Genomic DNA, 18,053 nt, shown 5'->3' with positions numbered 1-18,053 from the left:
GCACCTGCTCTAGGTGCTTTCTTGTCGCCTCTTGACGCGTATGTCTGGGTAAACTGTATATAACTCTGGTCCCCTTCCTTCACAGGTGTTACCGATGATACTAATGAAGGCTCTGTTCCATTCCAGTCAGGGTGCTGCTATTTACCTTATGCAGACCGCGGCCATCTTGCTAGCAAGGTACTAACTAGATGCAATTGACAGTCGTCAATGGGAAATTGCATCTCAGGTCAATTGTGCATGTTGGCATTGTTGGCTCATTAGAAACACCCTGCTGCACCAGTGAGTCTCAAACTCAAAGTGTCCTCATGGGTTCCAAATGGGTGTGCACAAATGGAACCAAATGGACCCTTACAGGACAATTTGGTTCCATTTGTACACTCTCAAAGTTATGGGGGTCCTTGAAATGAAAAGGTTTGAGAACCACTGTATATTAAATGGAACAGAGCCTTCATTAGCATCATCAGTAACACCTGTGAAGGTAGTAGGGAAGGGTTCCGGACCGGAAGTAGGAATAGTTATTCTGTGTGCATAAAGCCTATTTGTGTGGGGCGCAGGCAGGCAGGTACTGTAGTGTATCTCTCGATATCACGAGAGGTGGTGGTGAATGGCGAGATGTGAGTGAAGCATGGGAATGACTCGACTACTCTGCAAGAATATTTTAATATTACCAAGACTTCAGCCATAAAGTTGGGGTGTTAATCTACTCACTGAACTATGTACAGTAGCTGCCATGGCATTGGACGGCTCTTTATTCCAAAGCTCTCATTATTAATAGCGCTCGATCATTAGTACTGAGCCTAGCGCAAAACCTAAACCTTAACACTAACCCTAACCTCACACTAACATAATTTGTTCGCCTATTGGGGTTTCAGAAATAACCGGCTGTGGGACCAATGGGCAGGCCCCGTAGTTTAGCCATGAAGATCTGAAACTCTCTTCCTCTGCAAGAGTCAGTGTTGATGTGCGTATGTGAGACAAAGGTTACATACAGTATATGAAATACAAAGATGAACCGGGATGAAAGTGAAGCATTCATATTTAATGTGAGAGCATAAGAAGAACACAAAAATTATATATCAATGACATATTTCCCTTTGGACAAAATGAGAAAATACTTGCTAAATCTTTACCATATTTGGGAGACTTACATTTACAGTGCATGTACTGCATGGTGGATGATAGCTACACTACATGGCTGTGAGGTTAACACATCCGCCACACACTAACGTTACACTACAATACAGTACAGTACACTACATGGCTGTGAGGTTAACACATCCGCCCACACACTAACGTTACACTACAATACAGTACAGTGTAATACTACATGGCTGTGAGGTTAACACATCCGCCACACACTAACGTTACACTACAGTACAGTGTAATACTACATGGCTGTGAGGTTAACACATCCGCCCACACACTAACGTTACACTACAATACAGTACAGTGTAATACTTGCTGAAGCAGAGTTACAGCTTTAGGGTCATTTAGAAGAGACTCCAAGCAGATTCCAGTCTTGTCTGGCTCACAGGTCAATGCATCCTCTTTAGCTATCAAACATCTTCTTCCTATCTGACTTGTCTTCAATGTTCTTACGCCAGTCGCCAGCTTCACGCAGCTTCTGGTCCTGCAAACACAGACAGACACAAAGGTTTGTTTTGGTTTCTTTGCTGCTCGTATAAGGAAAACAAAACAGTATTGGGGGAAAAACTTCAAATTAGACAGGTTGCAATCAATAACTATATGAATAATTTATTAGTTATTTTGGCAAATGAGTAAATGGTGTATTCACATAGTGCCTTTATCCAAAGAGATTTACAATCTGCATTACATTCACACTCACATTCTCACAGGTCCATGCAAGGTACCACCCTGCTCATCGGGGAGTGGTTAGTGTCAGTGTTTTGCTCTAAGGCCCCATTTACACTGGCAGACAAATCTAGCCTGAATCAGATCTGTGCCACATCAAGATTGAAATCCGATTGGTTTAAATGGTCACATGACTCATTTAAACAAATCAGATTCCAATCTGGATGTGGCACAGATCTGATTCAGGCTGGATTTGGCTGCCAGTGTAAATGGGGCCTAAGACACTTTGACACGACGGTAGGAGGAGCTGGAGATCTGGGAACCTTCCAATTTACCTCCTGTGTCACCCAAAACACCCCCGGTAAAACCAGGCAACCTCGGAACGGTATTCCTAAGCGTAACCTCAGTTCAAGGTTCAAGGTTGTACTTTATTGTTACTTCTTGTGTACAGGTACATAAGAGTCAAACTTATTTTTCTGTGGCTTCCTTCAGACAACATTCAAAACAACAAAAAACACACCAAGCACAGCAAACAAAGGGATAGAATAAAGAGTGAATCAAAGAGTAAAAGATCAGACCTGCATCACGGACACGTACGTACACATACAGTACACACATGCATACACGTACGTACGTAGTACACATACATACACACATAGCTCTGCATAGGAGTGGCTAGCACCACTCAAAAATAGTAACATATGTGCATGTTTTCCCTGTAGTAGCAAAGTTAGGTAAACTTTTTGTGAACAGCTTCACAGTAGGTTCAGTAAAACTATGGCTAAACGTAACCTTATTCCTAAATAGAATCTCAGTAAAACTATGGCTAAACCTAGCCTTATTCCTAAACATAATCTCAGTAAAACTACTGTTTGGTTAATTATGGGTGTGCGAGATGTATTCTCAGATATTGGGGAAGAAAATATATATAGACTATGGTGTCTAGGTGTGTTCCCTAAGAAGAGAGAATTACAGCAATTGGTGAGTTAAGGAGAGCCTAAGAGGTCGTAAATGCCAGGCTACTTCCTTGCTGGGGGGTTGGCTGTTGGCCCGCATTCCAGCTGTGAAGGGTCTAATAGTTTATGGGACCTCTCAGGGCAGTGTCAACTCACACAAATAGAACATGGAAAATGGGGGATGGAGTAACCAATCTTTAATTCCTCTTCAATTGTTTAAATGTGTTCTAATAACCTACCAATATATTGGGTTGGTAAAAAGGCTAAATGATAAATACCTGTAATAGTCTAAACAGTTTAGTTGGGCATTACAGGGACTGTAACAGGAGCTGGCCACAGCAGCCAGAGGTGCTGGCTGCTGGTCTGTGGGATCTGATTGGCTGAAAGTGTTAATATGGAGGTGGGATCAGTCAGAAGGCTGCATTGACTATATGCTGTATGGCACAAAGTGAGTTAGATTCACCCAATACCATCGAACGTGAACATGTCTAGGCAGAGACCAGCGGTATGTATCTGCTATAAATGATATGCTATAATGTATTATGCGATATAATTGTACATTATTAATAATTGATGTAATATGATGTTTAGATGGTAACCAAATGTCATCTGTGTTCTTGTCTCCCCATCGTTGATCAATTACCATCTGATTAACGATAAGGTAGAATTAAAACCACATGATTACACTTAATGTACACTTAATTAATGTACCATTAATGTACTGAACTAAGTCTGAGAAACAACTATGACAAGCTAAACTGTACCATAATCTGGGAGATTAGAGTGTAAAATGATAGTAAACCCTACCGACAGAGTTAGGATAGAACTGTACCAATAGGACTGTAATCCAGAATCCGGGATACTGTCATCTTGTGTTGGGGGAAGTTAGGGGAAGTGTGAACAGAACGTGTAAATGTATGATTGTAAGTGTTTAATTAATATGAATTAATAAAAACCCTATAAAATGCACGTTTGAGTTCATCAAATATAAGCTATCATTGGGAGCATTTGGTTCAACTGTGCGTGTTAGTCCTTTAACTCTGCCTAGTGCAAGGGCTGGTCGGAGCCTCGGCCCTACATCGCCAAATAACCGAACAGTTTTAATTCGCTGTGCACAGTTTTAATTCGCTGTGCACTAAAGTGCACACGCGTTGAGGCGTAATATAGTCTATAATCTAGACATATTACAGTTTTAAATCGCTGCGAGCAGCGACTGGCTTAATTAGGCCACTAAAGGGCCTAATTAATACAGATTTAAAAGTTTTGTACCGTGCGCTGGGATCAGCGCACAGTTTTACATCGCGGCCGGGCGGTTTCACTCGTAATATAGCCTATAATCTAGGCATATTACCAGTTTCAAATCGCTGCGTGCAGCGACTAGCTTTGAACAGTTCAACATAATCATGTTCAAAGCGCTGTGCTACTCAGTGCACAGTTCACAGTAATTCGCCGCCGAGCGAAAGTTAATTCGCCGCCGTGCGAACTGTTTAAACCATAGCCGCAAAAGTGCCTGGTTTGAACAGAAAGAAAGTGCCGTACGCTGGGATCAGCGTGCCGCTCAACACGCGCCCGGGCATATTTAAGATATAATATAGTCTGAACCGAAACCGTTTGACATATTACAGTTTAAATTGCTACCGCGTTGTAAAGGGCTTTAAATAGCAGTCCCTAAAGGGATCTGCAATTTAAAGTTGTTGTAATTCAGAATATAGTTCAACTGAGACGGTTTGAATTTATTCAGTTGCCGTGCTGTTAAATTAAACAGCGTGGATCGGTGTAAAGTCACTAAAGTGACCACAATTGTAACAAAGATAAATTACAGTGTGTTGGGACCAGCACACAGAGTTGAATCGTGCCACACTAATAACCACAGGATTAAATCAGACAGAATTGGGGCCGAAAGACGGCACCCCGTTTGATTGTGGTTGTCTGGTGTGACGTGTATTCAACTGAAATTCAAGCCGTGCGTTGATAGCAGCGCATGCCGCAGTCGTAGTATCCACAGGATTAAATCAACTATAAATGCTGCCGTGACGGCATGCCGTTTGATTTGTGCTACTAACTACGCGGCACCGTTAAACTGTTTTCATGTGGTTATGGGGCCATGGGAAAAACAGCTGTTAAAACCGTAAGCCACAAGTGACTGCGGGTTTAACAATAGTTTGGGAGTCATTGTTCGATAAGGCAGAGTTCTAATCGACGGTCAGTTTAGGAAACTGATTATTAAAGACTATTTGTAACCAAACATAAAGTTTAATTGAGACCGGATAAGACACCGGTCGTTTAAACCAAGAGAGGTGCTTTTTATAGTAACCACAATAAAAGTGTTTCCTGCTGGGTGTTGGGCACCAAGGAGAACAGCAGTTTATTAGTGCATGTGAGGGGGGGGGGGAGATTCCTTTCCGCCATGCAAATGTCCCAGTGTGTCACTGGAGTGACAGGGGGACTGGTAATTACTGTCATGCGGTATAATCTACCAAAGTAGTAATTAATAGCGGTGATAAATGTTTAGAACAAAATAGGGTTCTAAACTCAGCATTAAAGGCGATGTAATAATCTTACCAGTCAATAATGTTTAACGCTGAAAGCGCGCTTTGAAGTGCGCATAAAGGAAGGGCGTGTCTATAATAACTGTTGCGTGACGCATCTAGCAAAACCTGTAATCCAGGTTTAACGGAAGGCTATAGAGTTTGACCGCCCACGGCCAATATAAATCTATATACTTATATTATATATAATCTATATAATATAAAAAGGTTATAGTATAAAAAGGTTTATTTGGTGAAGGTAGTAACAAGGAAGTATGGGCTTCTCTGAGTACCAGGTCAGAGTCCGCTAATTAAAGCTGGGCAAAAAACTAACCATTTACTTGAGTGAATGAATGATTTGTGAAGTCAACTAAACCACTAACCCAGTCCAATTAGTTCCTGTACTGTTTGTTAAGGGGAGGGACAAAGGGGGTGGAAATGGCTTCCTTGAAGGAGCTGCAGGATGGCAGCTCTGTAACCAAAGCTATTTTCTATAATCTAGCATTTAGTTTGGAATTGTCAATTAAAGTGGGCGCAGTCTGCGACATACCTGAAGAGCTTATTAAGCTAAAATTTGCTATGAGAGATGTGGTGGACATGTCCACATGTTATAGCAGAGCTTTGGGAAGAATGGGCTGGTTAGTGCTTGCTGACAATGAGATACATGAGTTAGGAACTTGTGTGGAGAGATACTCCCAGTTTAGTTTCGAAGCAATCATGCAGGCTATCCGTCAGATGAAAGGCAGGGTAGCCATAGACACCACAGGGTGCCACCAGATAGGCCTCTGTGAGTTTCCTGCAGAAAGTAGGAACAAAGAAGACCCAGAGGAGGGGGGCATCCAGCCCGCAGACGCAGCACCAGACATCACGGACCCTTTCGCCAGCGCAGAGACGGGCGGAGCGGAGACGGTGCCAGCGGGGACCGGGACAGCCCCAGAGGGGCGAAGAGACAGGGCTACCAGTCATCCGGGCTGGGAGCAGATAGAGCCTGTCACAACGGAGGCACAGCCTGGTGCTTCCTGCAGTAACCATGCAGGGGGCCCAGGGCCCTCTACACCAACCCTCAGTCAGAGAGCTGAGGGACCCGATGTTCCGCAGCCTTCGACAGTGGAGGAATGGCCGAACATCGAAGTGGGAAACCAACGAGCGGCAGACGTCGCACCTGCGAACGACGCAGGACAAGCCCTCAGTCAGCACCGTAGCAGGCCAAGAGCGGCTGCGGGCAGAGCTGAGGGAACCGACGAGAACCACACGACGTTTCCGCAGCCTTCGACAGAGGAGGAATGGCCGAACATCGAAGTGGAACCGACAGCAGAGGCAGAGCTGTCAACGGGAGCGGAACAGGTGAGCGGCCTTCCGGAGGAACTGGAGGCTGCCTACGCCTCACCGTTCATCAGCAGAGCCATGCCCACAAACGGCGTGGGCAAGGCCGACGAGTCATCAAACCTTCTCACCACAGAAACGCCGAGCGTGATTGGTGGCATTGCCATCATATGTCCACGCGTTCAAGAGGCGGTGGGGGAGGTGCATGACACACACGCCAAGCACCCTGGGGTGACTTTCGTGAGGGGTCCAGGCGAGCCAGAGAAGCACCCTGGGGTGACTTTCGTGAGGGGTCCAGGCGAGCCAGAGTCCAGTCCGGTCTTGAAGTTTGGGTGTGGTTATGAAACGACACATCTGCCAACGCATCTGTTGGGCAGAAATTGCTTTGATAAAAACAAGGCCACAATAACGCCTTTTCTGATTGATCCTGAAAAAGGAACGAGACCATGGAAGAACGCTTTCATGCCAGCGAGATCAGAACTGGGACAGGAGAGTAGCATGTGAAATGCTTCTCCACCCATTTTGTTCCTACAGCAGGGAACAATTGGCTTCAGTGACAACAAGATGTCACAAACAGCACACACACACACACACACACGCACGCGCACGCACACACACACTCACACACGAGATGTGTGTCTACCAGTGCATATAAATGTGATGATGTATGTGGGTTCATTATATCTGTACTAGAACGAGTAGCAGATAAGTGGATTTAATTTGTGCCAATTAAGTCCTTATGGAAAATGGACAAAGGTAAAAAAGAATGCTGGTAAAATGATTATGTTTCCTTCGATTGGGAGGGGGGAACACTGTCTATCAAAGTGCAAGTGGGTTTTGTGCGTGAACGCGTGGGCGCGCGCGCACAAACTATCACACACACAGGCACAAAGACTGCATGTGTGAAAGACACATAATGTGGTTAAAATGTTGCAAGGGTTTGCAATTTTCAATTGGGTTGCTTTTGGTAAAAGTCAAAGTAAAAAATCCAAAAAGTCAAATGATACCAAGTTGTTGAGATGCAAAATCGGTTATTTTGTTAAAATCACAATTTGAGGTTCCTAACACAACCAGGGGTAGGAACTGCATTGTTTGAACATGTGTTTACCAACTGGGCCCCATTCTGCAACCAAAAGAGTCGTTTCAGGTGGGGGGAGCGCAGGAAGAATGTTTCTTAAGATAAGGAACCAGTCTTGTGTGGAAATAAACTGTCTTCTTGAACAAGGGGGTTGTTTAGATAAGTCTGAAGCTTTGTCCGGGCAAACAGCCATAAAGATTAAACGGACAGAGGTGACCAAAAGTTCATGTCAGTTAGGTAACCCCTAACTGACATGACAGAAACAGCAACTCTCCTACAAAGTGGAGATGCACTGTATCACATTATTACTACAAGTATACATAAGTTTGATTAGCTGTAACTGAATTTAATACTTAAGGGTGCGTTGGGATAATTACAAAAAATGTCCACGATATCGACGCATGTAAACCTTTTATTATTTTCATTGTTTATTGATTTATGCAGTTAATGGGTTGTGTTTATTTTAATGTGTTTTTCAAAGTTGTATAATGTTATAACTTCAGTATGTGGATCCAGTATTATTTAACAGGTTCCGAAATTACTAAAAATGGCATACGCCCAAATATCAAAAAATAATATTTCCGAAAAAAATTAATATCAAAAATAATCTTTCAGTTTATGGAAAATGAATAACCATATCAATTTTCATAACTGAAACGTGAGGGGTGTTTGGTTAATTATGGGTGTGCGAGATGTATTCTCAGATATTGGGGAAGAAAATATATATAGACTATGGTGTCTAGGTGTGTTCCCTAAGAAGAGAGAATTACAGCAATTGGTGAGTTAAGGAGAGCCTAAGAGGTCGTAAATGCCAGGCTACTTCCTTGCTGGGGGGTTGGCTGTTGGCCCGCATTCCAGCTGTGAAGGGTCTAATAGTTTATGGGACCTCTCAGGGCAGTGTCAACTCACACAAATAGAACATGGAAAATGGGGGATGGAGTAACCAATCTTTAATTCCTCTTCAATTGTTTAAATGTGTTCTAATAACCTACCAATATATTGGGTTGGTAAAAAGGCTAAATGATAAATACCTGTAATAGTCTAAACAGTTTAGTTGGGCATTACAGGGACTGTAACAGGAGCTGGCCACAGCAGCCAGAGGTGCTGGCTGCTGGTCTGTGGGATCTGATTGGCTGAAAGTGTTAATATGGAGGTGGGATCAGTCAGAAGGCTGCATTGACTATATGCTGTATGGCACAAAGTGAGTTAGATTCACCCAATACCATCGAACGTGAACATGTCTAGGCAGAGACCAGCGGTATGTATCTGCTATAAATGATATGCTATAATGTATTATGCGATATAATTGTACATTATTAATAATTGATGTAATATGATGTTTAGATGGTAACCAAATGTCATCTGTGTTCTTGTCTCCCCATCGTTGATCAATTACCATCTGATTAACGATAAGGTAGAATTAAAACCACATGATTACACTTAATGTACACTTAATTAATGTACCATTAATGTACTGAACTAAGTCTGAGAAACAACTATGACAAGCTAAACTGTACCATAATCTGGGAGATTAGAGTGTAAAATGATAGTAAACCCTACCGACAGAGTTAGGATAGAACTGTACCAATAGGACTGTAATCCAGAATCCGGGATACTGTCATCTTGTGTTGGGGGAAGTTAGGGGAAGTGTGAACAGAACGTGTAAATGTATGATTGTAAGTGTTTAATTAATATGAATTAATAAAAACCCTATAAAATGCACGTTTGAGTTCATCAAATATAAGCTATCATTGGGAGCATTTGGTTCAACTGTGCGTGTTAGTCCTTTAACTCTGCCTAGTGCAAGGGCTGGTCGGAGCCTCGGCCCTACATCGCCAAATAACCGAACAACTACCGTATGCCTAGTCTTGTGTAGCCAGACAACTATTCCACAATCTCTGAATGCTATATAGAGTCTGGAACTACAGCTCCCGAAATCTGAGTAAGGAAGCTGCCATTTCCGTTCACGGAAATATGTGACCAGGTCTAGCAAAATGGTCCTCATCTCGCCTATAATGAAAAGGCAGAAAATCTAAAAGAAACTAGATTTTTTTCATATTAACACAGTTTGAATGTTGAAGAAGGTTTTCATTCCAACAGATTATTGATTTGGGCAAATTAAATGTATACATTTATAAGTCAAAGTAGGCTTGTTTTGTGAATGTTGTGAATGTTGTGAACATTCAAAGGGGTTTTTCTCAGCTTTGGGTAAAACGGCACAATCATTTTAAAATGGTCATATCTTCTTCAAATATTTTCCAATTTCATTGAATGATACATCATATTAAAGCTTACATTCTGTACTTTAATAATCTGTAAAAAATTACACTGGTCGAAATGAGGGCCTATTTGCCAGACCCGGTCACATATATTTTAAAATATCTTTAGAGCTTATTTTTCATCTAAACTATATATGCTTAGATGTTTTCTCTTTATATTAGGATAAATGTGCGCGACTGTAAAGACGAAACGGAAGTGGCGAGGAGGCTCCACTTCCGCTTTATATTTTACTCAACAGTCTGGTAACACAAGACTGCCTAAAACTAAAACCTACCTCATTCCTAATCTTATTGTATGTATTACATGTATGTATGTGTACAGTATATAATTGTTTTTAAATTATGTTAAAAACTAAAAGAAAGCAAAAGAGAATGTTGTGAATTGACAATTGAGCCTCACCTCCTCTTTGACTTCCTTCTTGACCTGCTTCAGGCCAGCCCTCAGGTCCATGTTCACCGTGTGCTTGGAGCCCAGCAGAGCCTTCAGCATGGCGTCGGCAGACATACGTACTTTCTTCAGTTTGGGTTTCTTGAACTTGCCCCTGAGGTCAACGATCTTGATGTTCAGGTCCCTCACCTGCACGGTTCATTTGAGACAAAGACAAGTCACGGTGTGTTAAAGTATCATCCTCCCTTTTAGGCTGGTTATGTGTGCTTTACAGATTTACACAGTCATACAGTACAGTACATACTTAAATTATTATTTATTTTTAGCCATTTTTCCAACTGGTGCCAGTTGCCTAAGCTTTATTCCTGGGCGCTACTCTCCCTCAGCCCTGAATTGAGCTCATGCACGTTATTCCAACTAGTTTAAAGGACAGCTTTGGTTTTTTTCAAACAAGGTTCATGTTTTAGGTTGCTAGCTATTAGAGAACATTTTTTACATTTTCTGCTTTCTTTCGTTTTAACGTGGTGATTTCTTTATTGTTATTTACTAGAGTCCTCCTAGACCCCAGGGAATTCTGGCCACAATAGTTGTTTTCCGTGTGTCTAAACAAACAACTGACTACTGGGGTCCTGGTTTGTCACCTCACCTCCCCAATAGATCCTGTGAACTTTTGTGGCCAGATGTAATTTCATGGGGTCTAGTATAGGACTATATAGTAAATAATTTAGAAAACAAAGTTGTCCTTTAACTTATGTACGCTAGAAAAATGTGCTGTGCAGGAGAAGAGGGTGATCACCCTTTAGGCAAGATTTTAGATGAAAGGAAGGTTAAAGTACTAACCTCAAGGCTAACCAAGGCTAGTTTGAACTCGGTGCTGTACTTCTCCTCCTCGCCTGCATTAACTTGTTCAACCAATTCTTTGACCATTTTCTGAGGGGAAAAACAAGGGAAATATTAACATTTTTTTTTATGCTTACTGTTATCAAGAATATTTTTAGGCAAACTTTTTGTAGTTGCTTTATTTACATATATAGACATCGAACCAGGTGTACCTCATACAACAAAACTCTTTCCGATGCAATTTGTTGTATTGTATGGTTCCGGTCAGTATGGTTCCGGTCATTTGATTGGCTCAGTAGCAGATTTGAACTGAAAACACATCTTCATGTGTTCCCAGTTCAGATTTGTGTAACTTACAGGTAGGCTACATTGTTCCACTTTCAGAGTTAAAGTAACACTCTGGATTAAAAATTCAATAACACTGAAGTATTTTCATCAGTTGATCGTGAGGCTAAATTTAGAATCTGGCCAGGGTTAAGTGGAACAATGGACATGATTTATCTTGTATGTAATTAATGCATTTGTTTTTGTTTGTGTTATGTCAATGAAATGTGTGTATTCATTATTTGTTGCATACACGGCTGCTGTGTCACAAGACCAATCTCTCTCAGTGAAAGTATATCGTATCGTATACCAATAGTTCATTAAACATACCAATAGTTTGTTAAAGACATATGTGTCTATGGAGTTAACATTACTCTAATAGACATTAAACATACCAATAGTTCGTTAAAGACATATGTGTCTATGGAGTTAACATTACTCTAATAGACATTAAACATACCAATAGTTCGTTAAAGACATATGTGTCTATGGAGTTAACATTACTCTAATAGACATTAAACATACCAATAGTTCGTTAAAGACATATGTGTCTATGGAGTTAACATTACTCTAATAGACATTAAACATACCAATAGTTCATCTCTAGAGTGTGGCAACTGTATCGGGGGGCATTTGCCTGTCAGGAAGTTCTCCCTCTCCTCAGCTTTCCTGGTTCCTTCTTCACTGAGCATATCCATCGCCACAGTCAGCATACATCCCTGTGGAGAACATTAATTAACACTAATTAACTCTGTGGACAACATTAGCCGCCTGCTATCGTCGGGCATTATAGGGCTGGTCGGACGATGGGGACAAAATCAAATATCGCAATATGTTTGACCAAATGCCTCAAAATGTATATATTGTGACCATAACATCACAGTGTCCCATCTGTGACGCATTGAGAGCTTGTAGATCAGATCGTTTTGGAACATTCTGAAAGTATAAAATAGGGCTTAAGTGATTAATACAAGGAAAGTGATATTACTTGTGATATTACCATATCCAATATCCCTATTCTGAAAGTATAAAATAGGGCTTAAGTGATTAATACAAGGAAAGTGATATTACTTGTGATATTACCATATCCAATATCCCAATATCTATATTCTCATATCACAATATCGATATATCAATATAGTGCCCGGCCGGTCGGCCCTATATCTGACAGTGACGTTTATCATTAAACACTGAGAAGACTTTCAAAGGGATATAGTAGTAGTCCTTACTTTGATGTTGTGCTTGCGACGCGCGGACATCCGTTGGCTAGAGGTAGAAAACAGACGTCAGTTGTGAGAATCAATGAAGAGTCGGAGAATTAAAAAAACAAAAACTATCACATTTAAATATAGTAGTATCACACTTAATATTTTGTTTTCAAACAAACACAAACAAACAAAATAGTGTTCTTACTCAGACATCTTGGCAGCTGCAGGGTCCCTCCCTCGGTTTCCTGGTTATGGGAGATACAGTAATGAGTATGACATGTGGTACCCTTTAATATGATGTGTGCACGCACGCACGCACGCACGCACACACACACACACACACACACACACACACACAGTCTATTCTTCTCCTAAGTGAGTGACACCCACAGTCACAACATTGGGGTGTCGGGAGCCACATTTAGCACAACACATGAGAACATATTAATTAATTAATGCCCTGCAGACACCATGTGAGAATCATTGGCTTCTTCCAAAACCGGCCTTCAGTAATTAAATCCCATTGAAACGGGGATCAACTGCCGTTGATTCTTTTCTCCTCTGTCCATATAGCTTTATGTGTTTGTTGATGACATGTATTAATGTGTTAATATTCAATGCTCCAAGTGTGTTGATGAATTGAATATAGGACCACAAAGAAAGCATGTCCACAAGACTGTTTTGTGTCTTTAAACATACGCACACAGACAGCCTATAATACTGTAGAATTCACGATAACCTGGTATATTTATATATTGCACTGTTATATGGTGTACAGTATGTGTACAGTATCTTGGAACTAAGTTGATAGCGAAGTTTCATAATAATACACATAAAGCTCCAAACCTATGTCACATTTTGACATTAATAGGAAGTCTGAGCTGCATCAAATTGGATTAAAAAAAAATCACACCCGTGTGAACTGAGTGGTGTAAGGCCTGTCTGACGTAATGAAATCATGTCTGACGTAATGAAATCACACCCGGGTGAACAGGGTGAACATAGCAACCATGCTCATTTTTTCTGCACAGACTAACAAAGCCAGTTGTAGGAGTGGTTTACACCACTCAAAAATACGCTAACTTTGAAGTTTAAGGACAGGTCGGGTGGAAAACTTCAGGATTTAAAAACATCTGACCAAATGTAGAGGAGGCCAATAGAGCTTCAAAATGACCCCTCTGTACTCTCAATCTGACCAAATGTAAAGGAGGCCAATAGAGCTTCAAAATGACACCTCTGTACTCTCAATCTGACCAAATGTAGAGGAGGCCAATAGAGCTTCAAAATGACACCTCTGTACTCTCAATCTGACCAAATGTAGAGGAGGCCAATAGAGCTTCAAAATGACACCTCTGTACTCTCAATCTAAATGTAGAGGAGGCCAATAGAGCTTCAAAATGACACCTCTGTACTCTCAATCTGACCAAATGTAGAGGAGGCCAATAGAGCTTCAAAATGACACCTCTGTACTCTCAATCTGACCAAATGTAGAGGAGGCCAATAGAGCTTCAAGATGACAACTCTGTACTCTCAATCTAAATGTAGAGGAGACCAATAGAGCTTCAAAATGACCCCTCTGAACTATCAATCTTATTTTCAGACAAGGTTTTATTTGACCTCATCACAAATGTCCTCAGTTCTGCCTGTGTTCTGCGTTTCTATCAGTCGTTTGTAAGCAGAATATTCAGTTCAATCATGGCAACTAACATCAACATAGTTTGCAGGTCATAATGGCCCTTCCCTGACCATCTTGACTCATACCAAGGTGGGCCATGAGTTACAAAAGGCTCAGAACCCCTCTGCTCTGAATGATAGGTTCATATACAGTAGGTTCGGGATAGTGCGTCCCAATCCAGTCATTACACTGCCCTGGGGTGCAGTCAGCAGAAATAGAAAAGAAAGAAAAACATAGAAGACAAAGAAGACTAGACTAGGACAACAAGACCTCAGTCACACTGTCTGTCTGTCTGTCTGTCTGTCTGTCTGTCTGTCTGTCTGTCTGTCTGTCTCAGTCAGTCACAACAGGGAGTATAGATACTAAACATACACAAAACTCACAAAACAACAAGTGATCGTAGGAGTCCTCTACAGTGAAAAGGTGTATCTTATTTTGTTTAATAATTCCCTAGGGTGGGCGCCACTTTGATCCTCAGGGAGTTTGTTCTACAACTTTGGTCGCCCGTCCTTAACTGTGTTAGACCGTGGAGACGGTGGAGTCTTCATACAGCTGACTGTCAGATCGGAGTGACCTGGTGCATGCTGGGAGATACTACTAGTTTACTAGATGTGAACAGATAAATGGCTTGCTAAATGACTGCAGTAACTTTTATGTTCCAGTTGTAGTACACACAGAGAGAGACTCCCTGTGAGATTCCACTTCACTAAATAGGCCTATTGGATCCAAGAGAGTCAAGAGAACCCACATCTAAAGTGACCTGTGTCTATCTTTATAGGTGACTGTTGTTCGCATTTCACAGCCTGGTACAGACGACAGAGTGCCAAATGTCTGGGACAGGCCGCTACACAGTAAAACCCTTAGGGTTAATTGAACCCTAACTTTGATCCTACGGGTCCATTTGGGTCCCACTTTACACTGTCAAGAGTTAAATTAAAACTGAGCGAGCAGTGTAATATGTATATGGCCTGAGATAGCGTAGCAGATTAGAACTCTATTTCTGTAACCACAGCTGTCACCTGCCATCAGAGAAGCTGATTCATCCTTAATGTCTTCGTAATATGCTTAAAAGCTATCGTGGAAAATGGATTATCTCCTCTTCTCATACACAGAAAAAGGCTTCAAACAACGAGGGAAAACGTCATAACGCGGGCATAAAGCCTGCTTGAAGAAGAGCTGAGCATTGTGAAATAAACGGGTCAACAGGTCTCTAGAGATGACAATGTATTTCCAGAATTGGGGGGCCTCTCTTCTCTTCCAGTCTTTGACAAGCCATTTCCCCAGAGATAGAACAGTATCTCTTGTCTAAATGTGGGGCCCAGTTTTGTCTTAAGTGTCTCCGTTGTGGTAAGCTAGCTTGTCTCATGTGAAGGTTCACCGTAACCCAACACCACAGCTGACGTGCCATTCTTGCTTTCTAGAACATCCCTTGGATGACCAAGACATTAGGCATATTGCAAAAATAACTAAAGCTCTGTCTAGTACACACGGCGCACGTAGTGCACGTGTGCTTTGTTTCGCCCGATTGTGGTTTTGTTTTGTCCTATAGCTCAAAGCAACTGCAAGTGTCAAGTAAAATAGAATGCAGTGCAAACTAAAATGGCAAAAAGCTTGCTATGTGCAAGGGTCCACTCAATGCTGAAGACAGGATACAATGTATTGAAAGCTTGTTCAAAACGTATGATGTATTTTATTTGAGCCTAAATAACTGTCTTTATAACAAACTTTATGTATATGATTTCATATACCGTATATACAGTACAGAGGTCATGATAGTTTTATTCCCGTTCTTATTTAAAATGTGACAACAGTTTGTGGGGCGCAGTACTGACTAGTCTAAACTAAGTATGCACCCCCAGTTTGTGGGTAGCTTGTACTAAAACAATTTCCCACCTGTAAAGTAAACCTAACGTGACAATAAAGTCAAGTTGAAAGTTGGGATTTTTCCGATAGCAACACTTTTCTGTTGTTGGTACTGTAGTTGTAGTAACCCAAACTCTTTGGAATAACAAAGAATGTTTATCGTTTACACAAACAGGCAAAGTTTTAAAAATGGAAAAACCAAATGTGTGGTTGAGAATGAACAAAACTCTGTGTTATGATATGAGAGGAACAATGTAACAAGAAAAACATAGAGCCGCATTTACATCCAAACCATGGCGTTGACAGGGGGGAAAACATTCCAGCATGGGTTTCATATTCATAGCTTCTAGTGGTGTAGCCTTTCAATATGACATCTCAGCAGTCCATAAATCACCGTGTTACTACCAACACAAACACAAACGTGTGTTAACCTCTACGAAAGACATAAAAAATATATAACATACTTTCAGAAATGTGAGAAAAAAAGACGATAATTGTTTTCAGAGTAATAGTAGCGATCCAGTAAAAGAAAAATCAGTTACTTTGACCACATAATTAAACACTAGATTAATTAAAGACTAGAATGACTAAATCAAATGTAATCCTGAAATATGTTTAATGTTAACTGATAGCAACACGTACTTCACTCACTTCACTATCAGAATAACGAAATATTCTTGTACAAATGTTTTCAAAATATTATTATAGCTCAGAGATACTGAATCCCAATCAAACAAATGCCTATTTAATAACCAGATGAAACCTTTCATTGTTTATGAGCACAGGACGCGACAGCATCTCTTCAACACCTCTAAAAACATGGCCCAAGGCCAGTGCGTGCCAATCACCAGCCCTAAGTAGATACATGTGACACATGCACCAAATATTCAACAAAAACGAAAAACTAAAAAAAGATTAATCACACAAAAAAGTCATACTAATATATCATATAGTAGCATAAGAGTATAATATTTCAGTGAGGGACATGCTATAAAGTTACTAACAAATCCACCAGTTCTATCTAAACCGCCTCATCCGACACCATTGTTGTAAAGACAAGACCATAGACAAAGACAGACAGAAATAGCAAGCACAGAACAAAAACCAAACAAACGTTTAAGAGTATGTCCTACCTTGTAACTGAGAGAGTGGATCTACTACACAGTAAACCTGTTGGGGAGATAAGAGGAGACAGACTGACCCCCGGCAAGCAGAAGTAGTGTTAAGGTAGTATATATTGCATTCTCTGATAGCCCTCCAAATCCTCCACTTTCTGTTTATGGAAGTGGATTACGCCCAACACCAATGAGCTGGCAAGGTCATGAAATACAGTACAGTGTCATAATGTCATATGTGGCCCCTTCCTCAGCACCCCTCATTATAAATAACCCACCCTCCCAAGAACCTTATTATCTTGTGCCATCATACCTAATGATATGGAAAATACCCCCCCCCCCCCAAAAAGTCATCAACCAAGCGGCTCTTTCTACTAACCGGGGATAGAGAATGGATCTATTTATATCCAGGTAGTGTATGTGTATTTTTGTGGCACATCAACTCCTGCTGTTTATTGTGTGAGCAGATTCCAGTGGTTGGAGTGAACATACGTACCTTTGAGGGGTCATATTGTTATATGTGGTGTCATACTGTCTTATATAGCTCTGGTATCCAATAAGCTCAGGGAGAACCTCGACCGGCGCGTTCCATTAGTATCTATGGGGCAACAGAACAAGAGAAGAAAGAACTGCAAAGAACATTAACAAATCTGTCACAGCTCAA

General features: G+C 41.2%; 1 protein-coding gene across 4 annotated transcripts; it reads right to left on the bottom strand.

Moving 5' to 3' along the window:
• Positions 1 to 1,018: 1,018 nt before the first annotated feature.
• On the bottom strand, positions 1,019 to 17,493 carry LOC306923434 (troponin I, fast skeletal muscle-like). 4 transcript variants are annotated; one of them, XR_013790064.1, is made up of 8 exons: positions 17,408 to 17,493; positions 12,942 to 12,981; positions 12,758 to 12,794; positions 12,119 to 12,247; positions 11,205 to 11,294; positions 10,377 to 10,553; positions 1,429 to 1,630; positions 1,019 to 1,222 (listed from the first exon to the last, which is right to left on the bottom strand). XR_013790064.1 is itself a non-coding variant. In XM_079501530.1 (7 exons), the coding sequence occupies exons 2-7, from the start codon at positions 12,947 to 12,949 to the stop codon at positions 1,550 to 1,552; spliced, it is 522 nt and encodes a 173-aa protein (XP_079357656.1). In that variant the 5' UTR covers positions 12,950 to 12,981; positions 17,408 to 17,493; the 3' UTR covers positions 1,386 to 1,549. The 4 variants fall into 4 exon arrangements, 1 of the variants encoding a protein (XP_079357656.1); XR_013790065.1 differs by lacking the exon at positions 1,019 to 1,222 and adding an exon at positions 1,250 to 1,289 and having other exon boundaries at positions 1,425 to 1,630; XR_013790066.1 differs by lacking the exon at positions 1,019 to 1,222 and adding an exon at positions 1,325 to 1,358.
• Between the last annotated feature and the right edge of the window lie 560 nt (positions 17,494 to 18,053).

Source organism: Electrona antarctica (assembly GCF_951216825.1).
Source record: "Electrona antarctica genome assembly, chromosome: 5".
In the NCBI taxonomy this organism is placed as follows: Eukaryota; Metazoa; Chordata; class Actinopteri; order Myctophiformes; family Myctophidae; genus Electrona; species Electrona antarctica.
The sequence above is the reverse complement of the archived record's forward strand: the minus strand, read 5'-3'. Positions and strand labels throughout refer to the sequence as shown.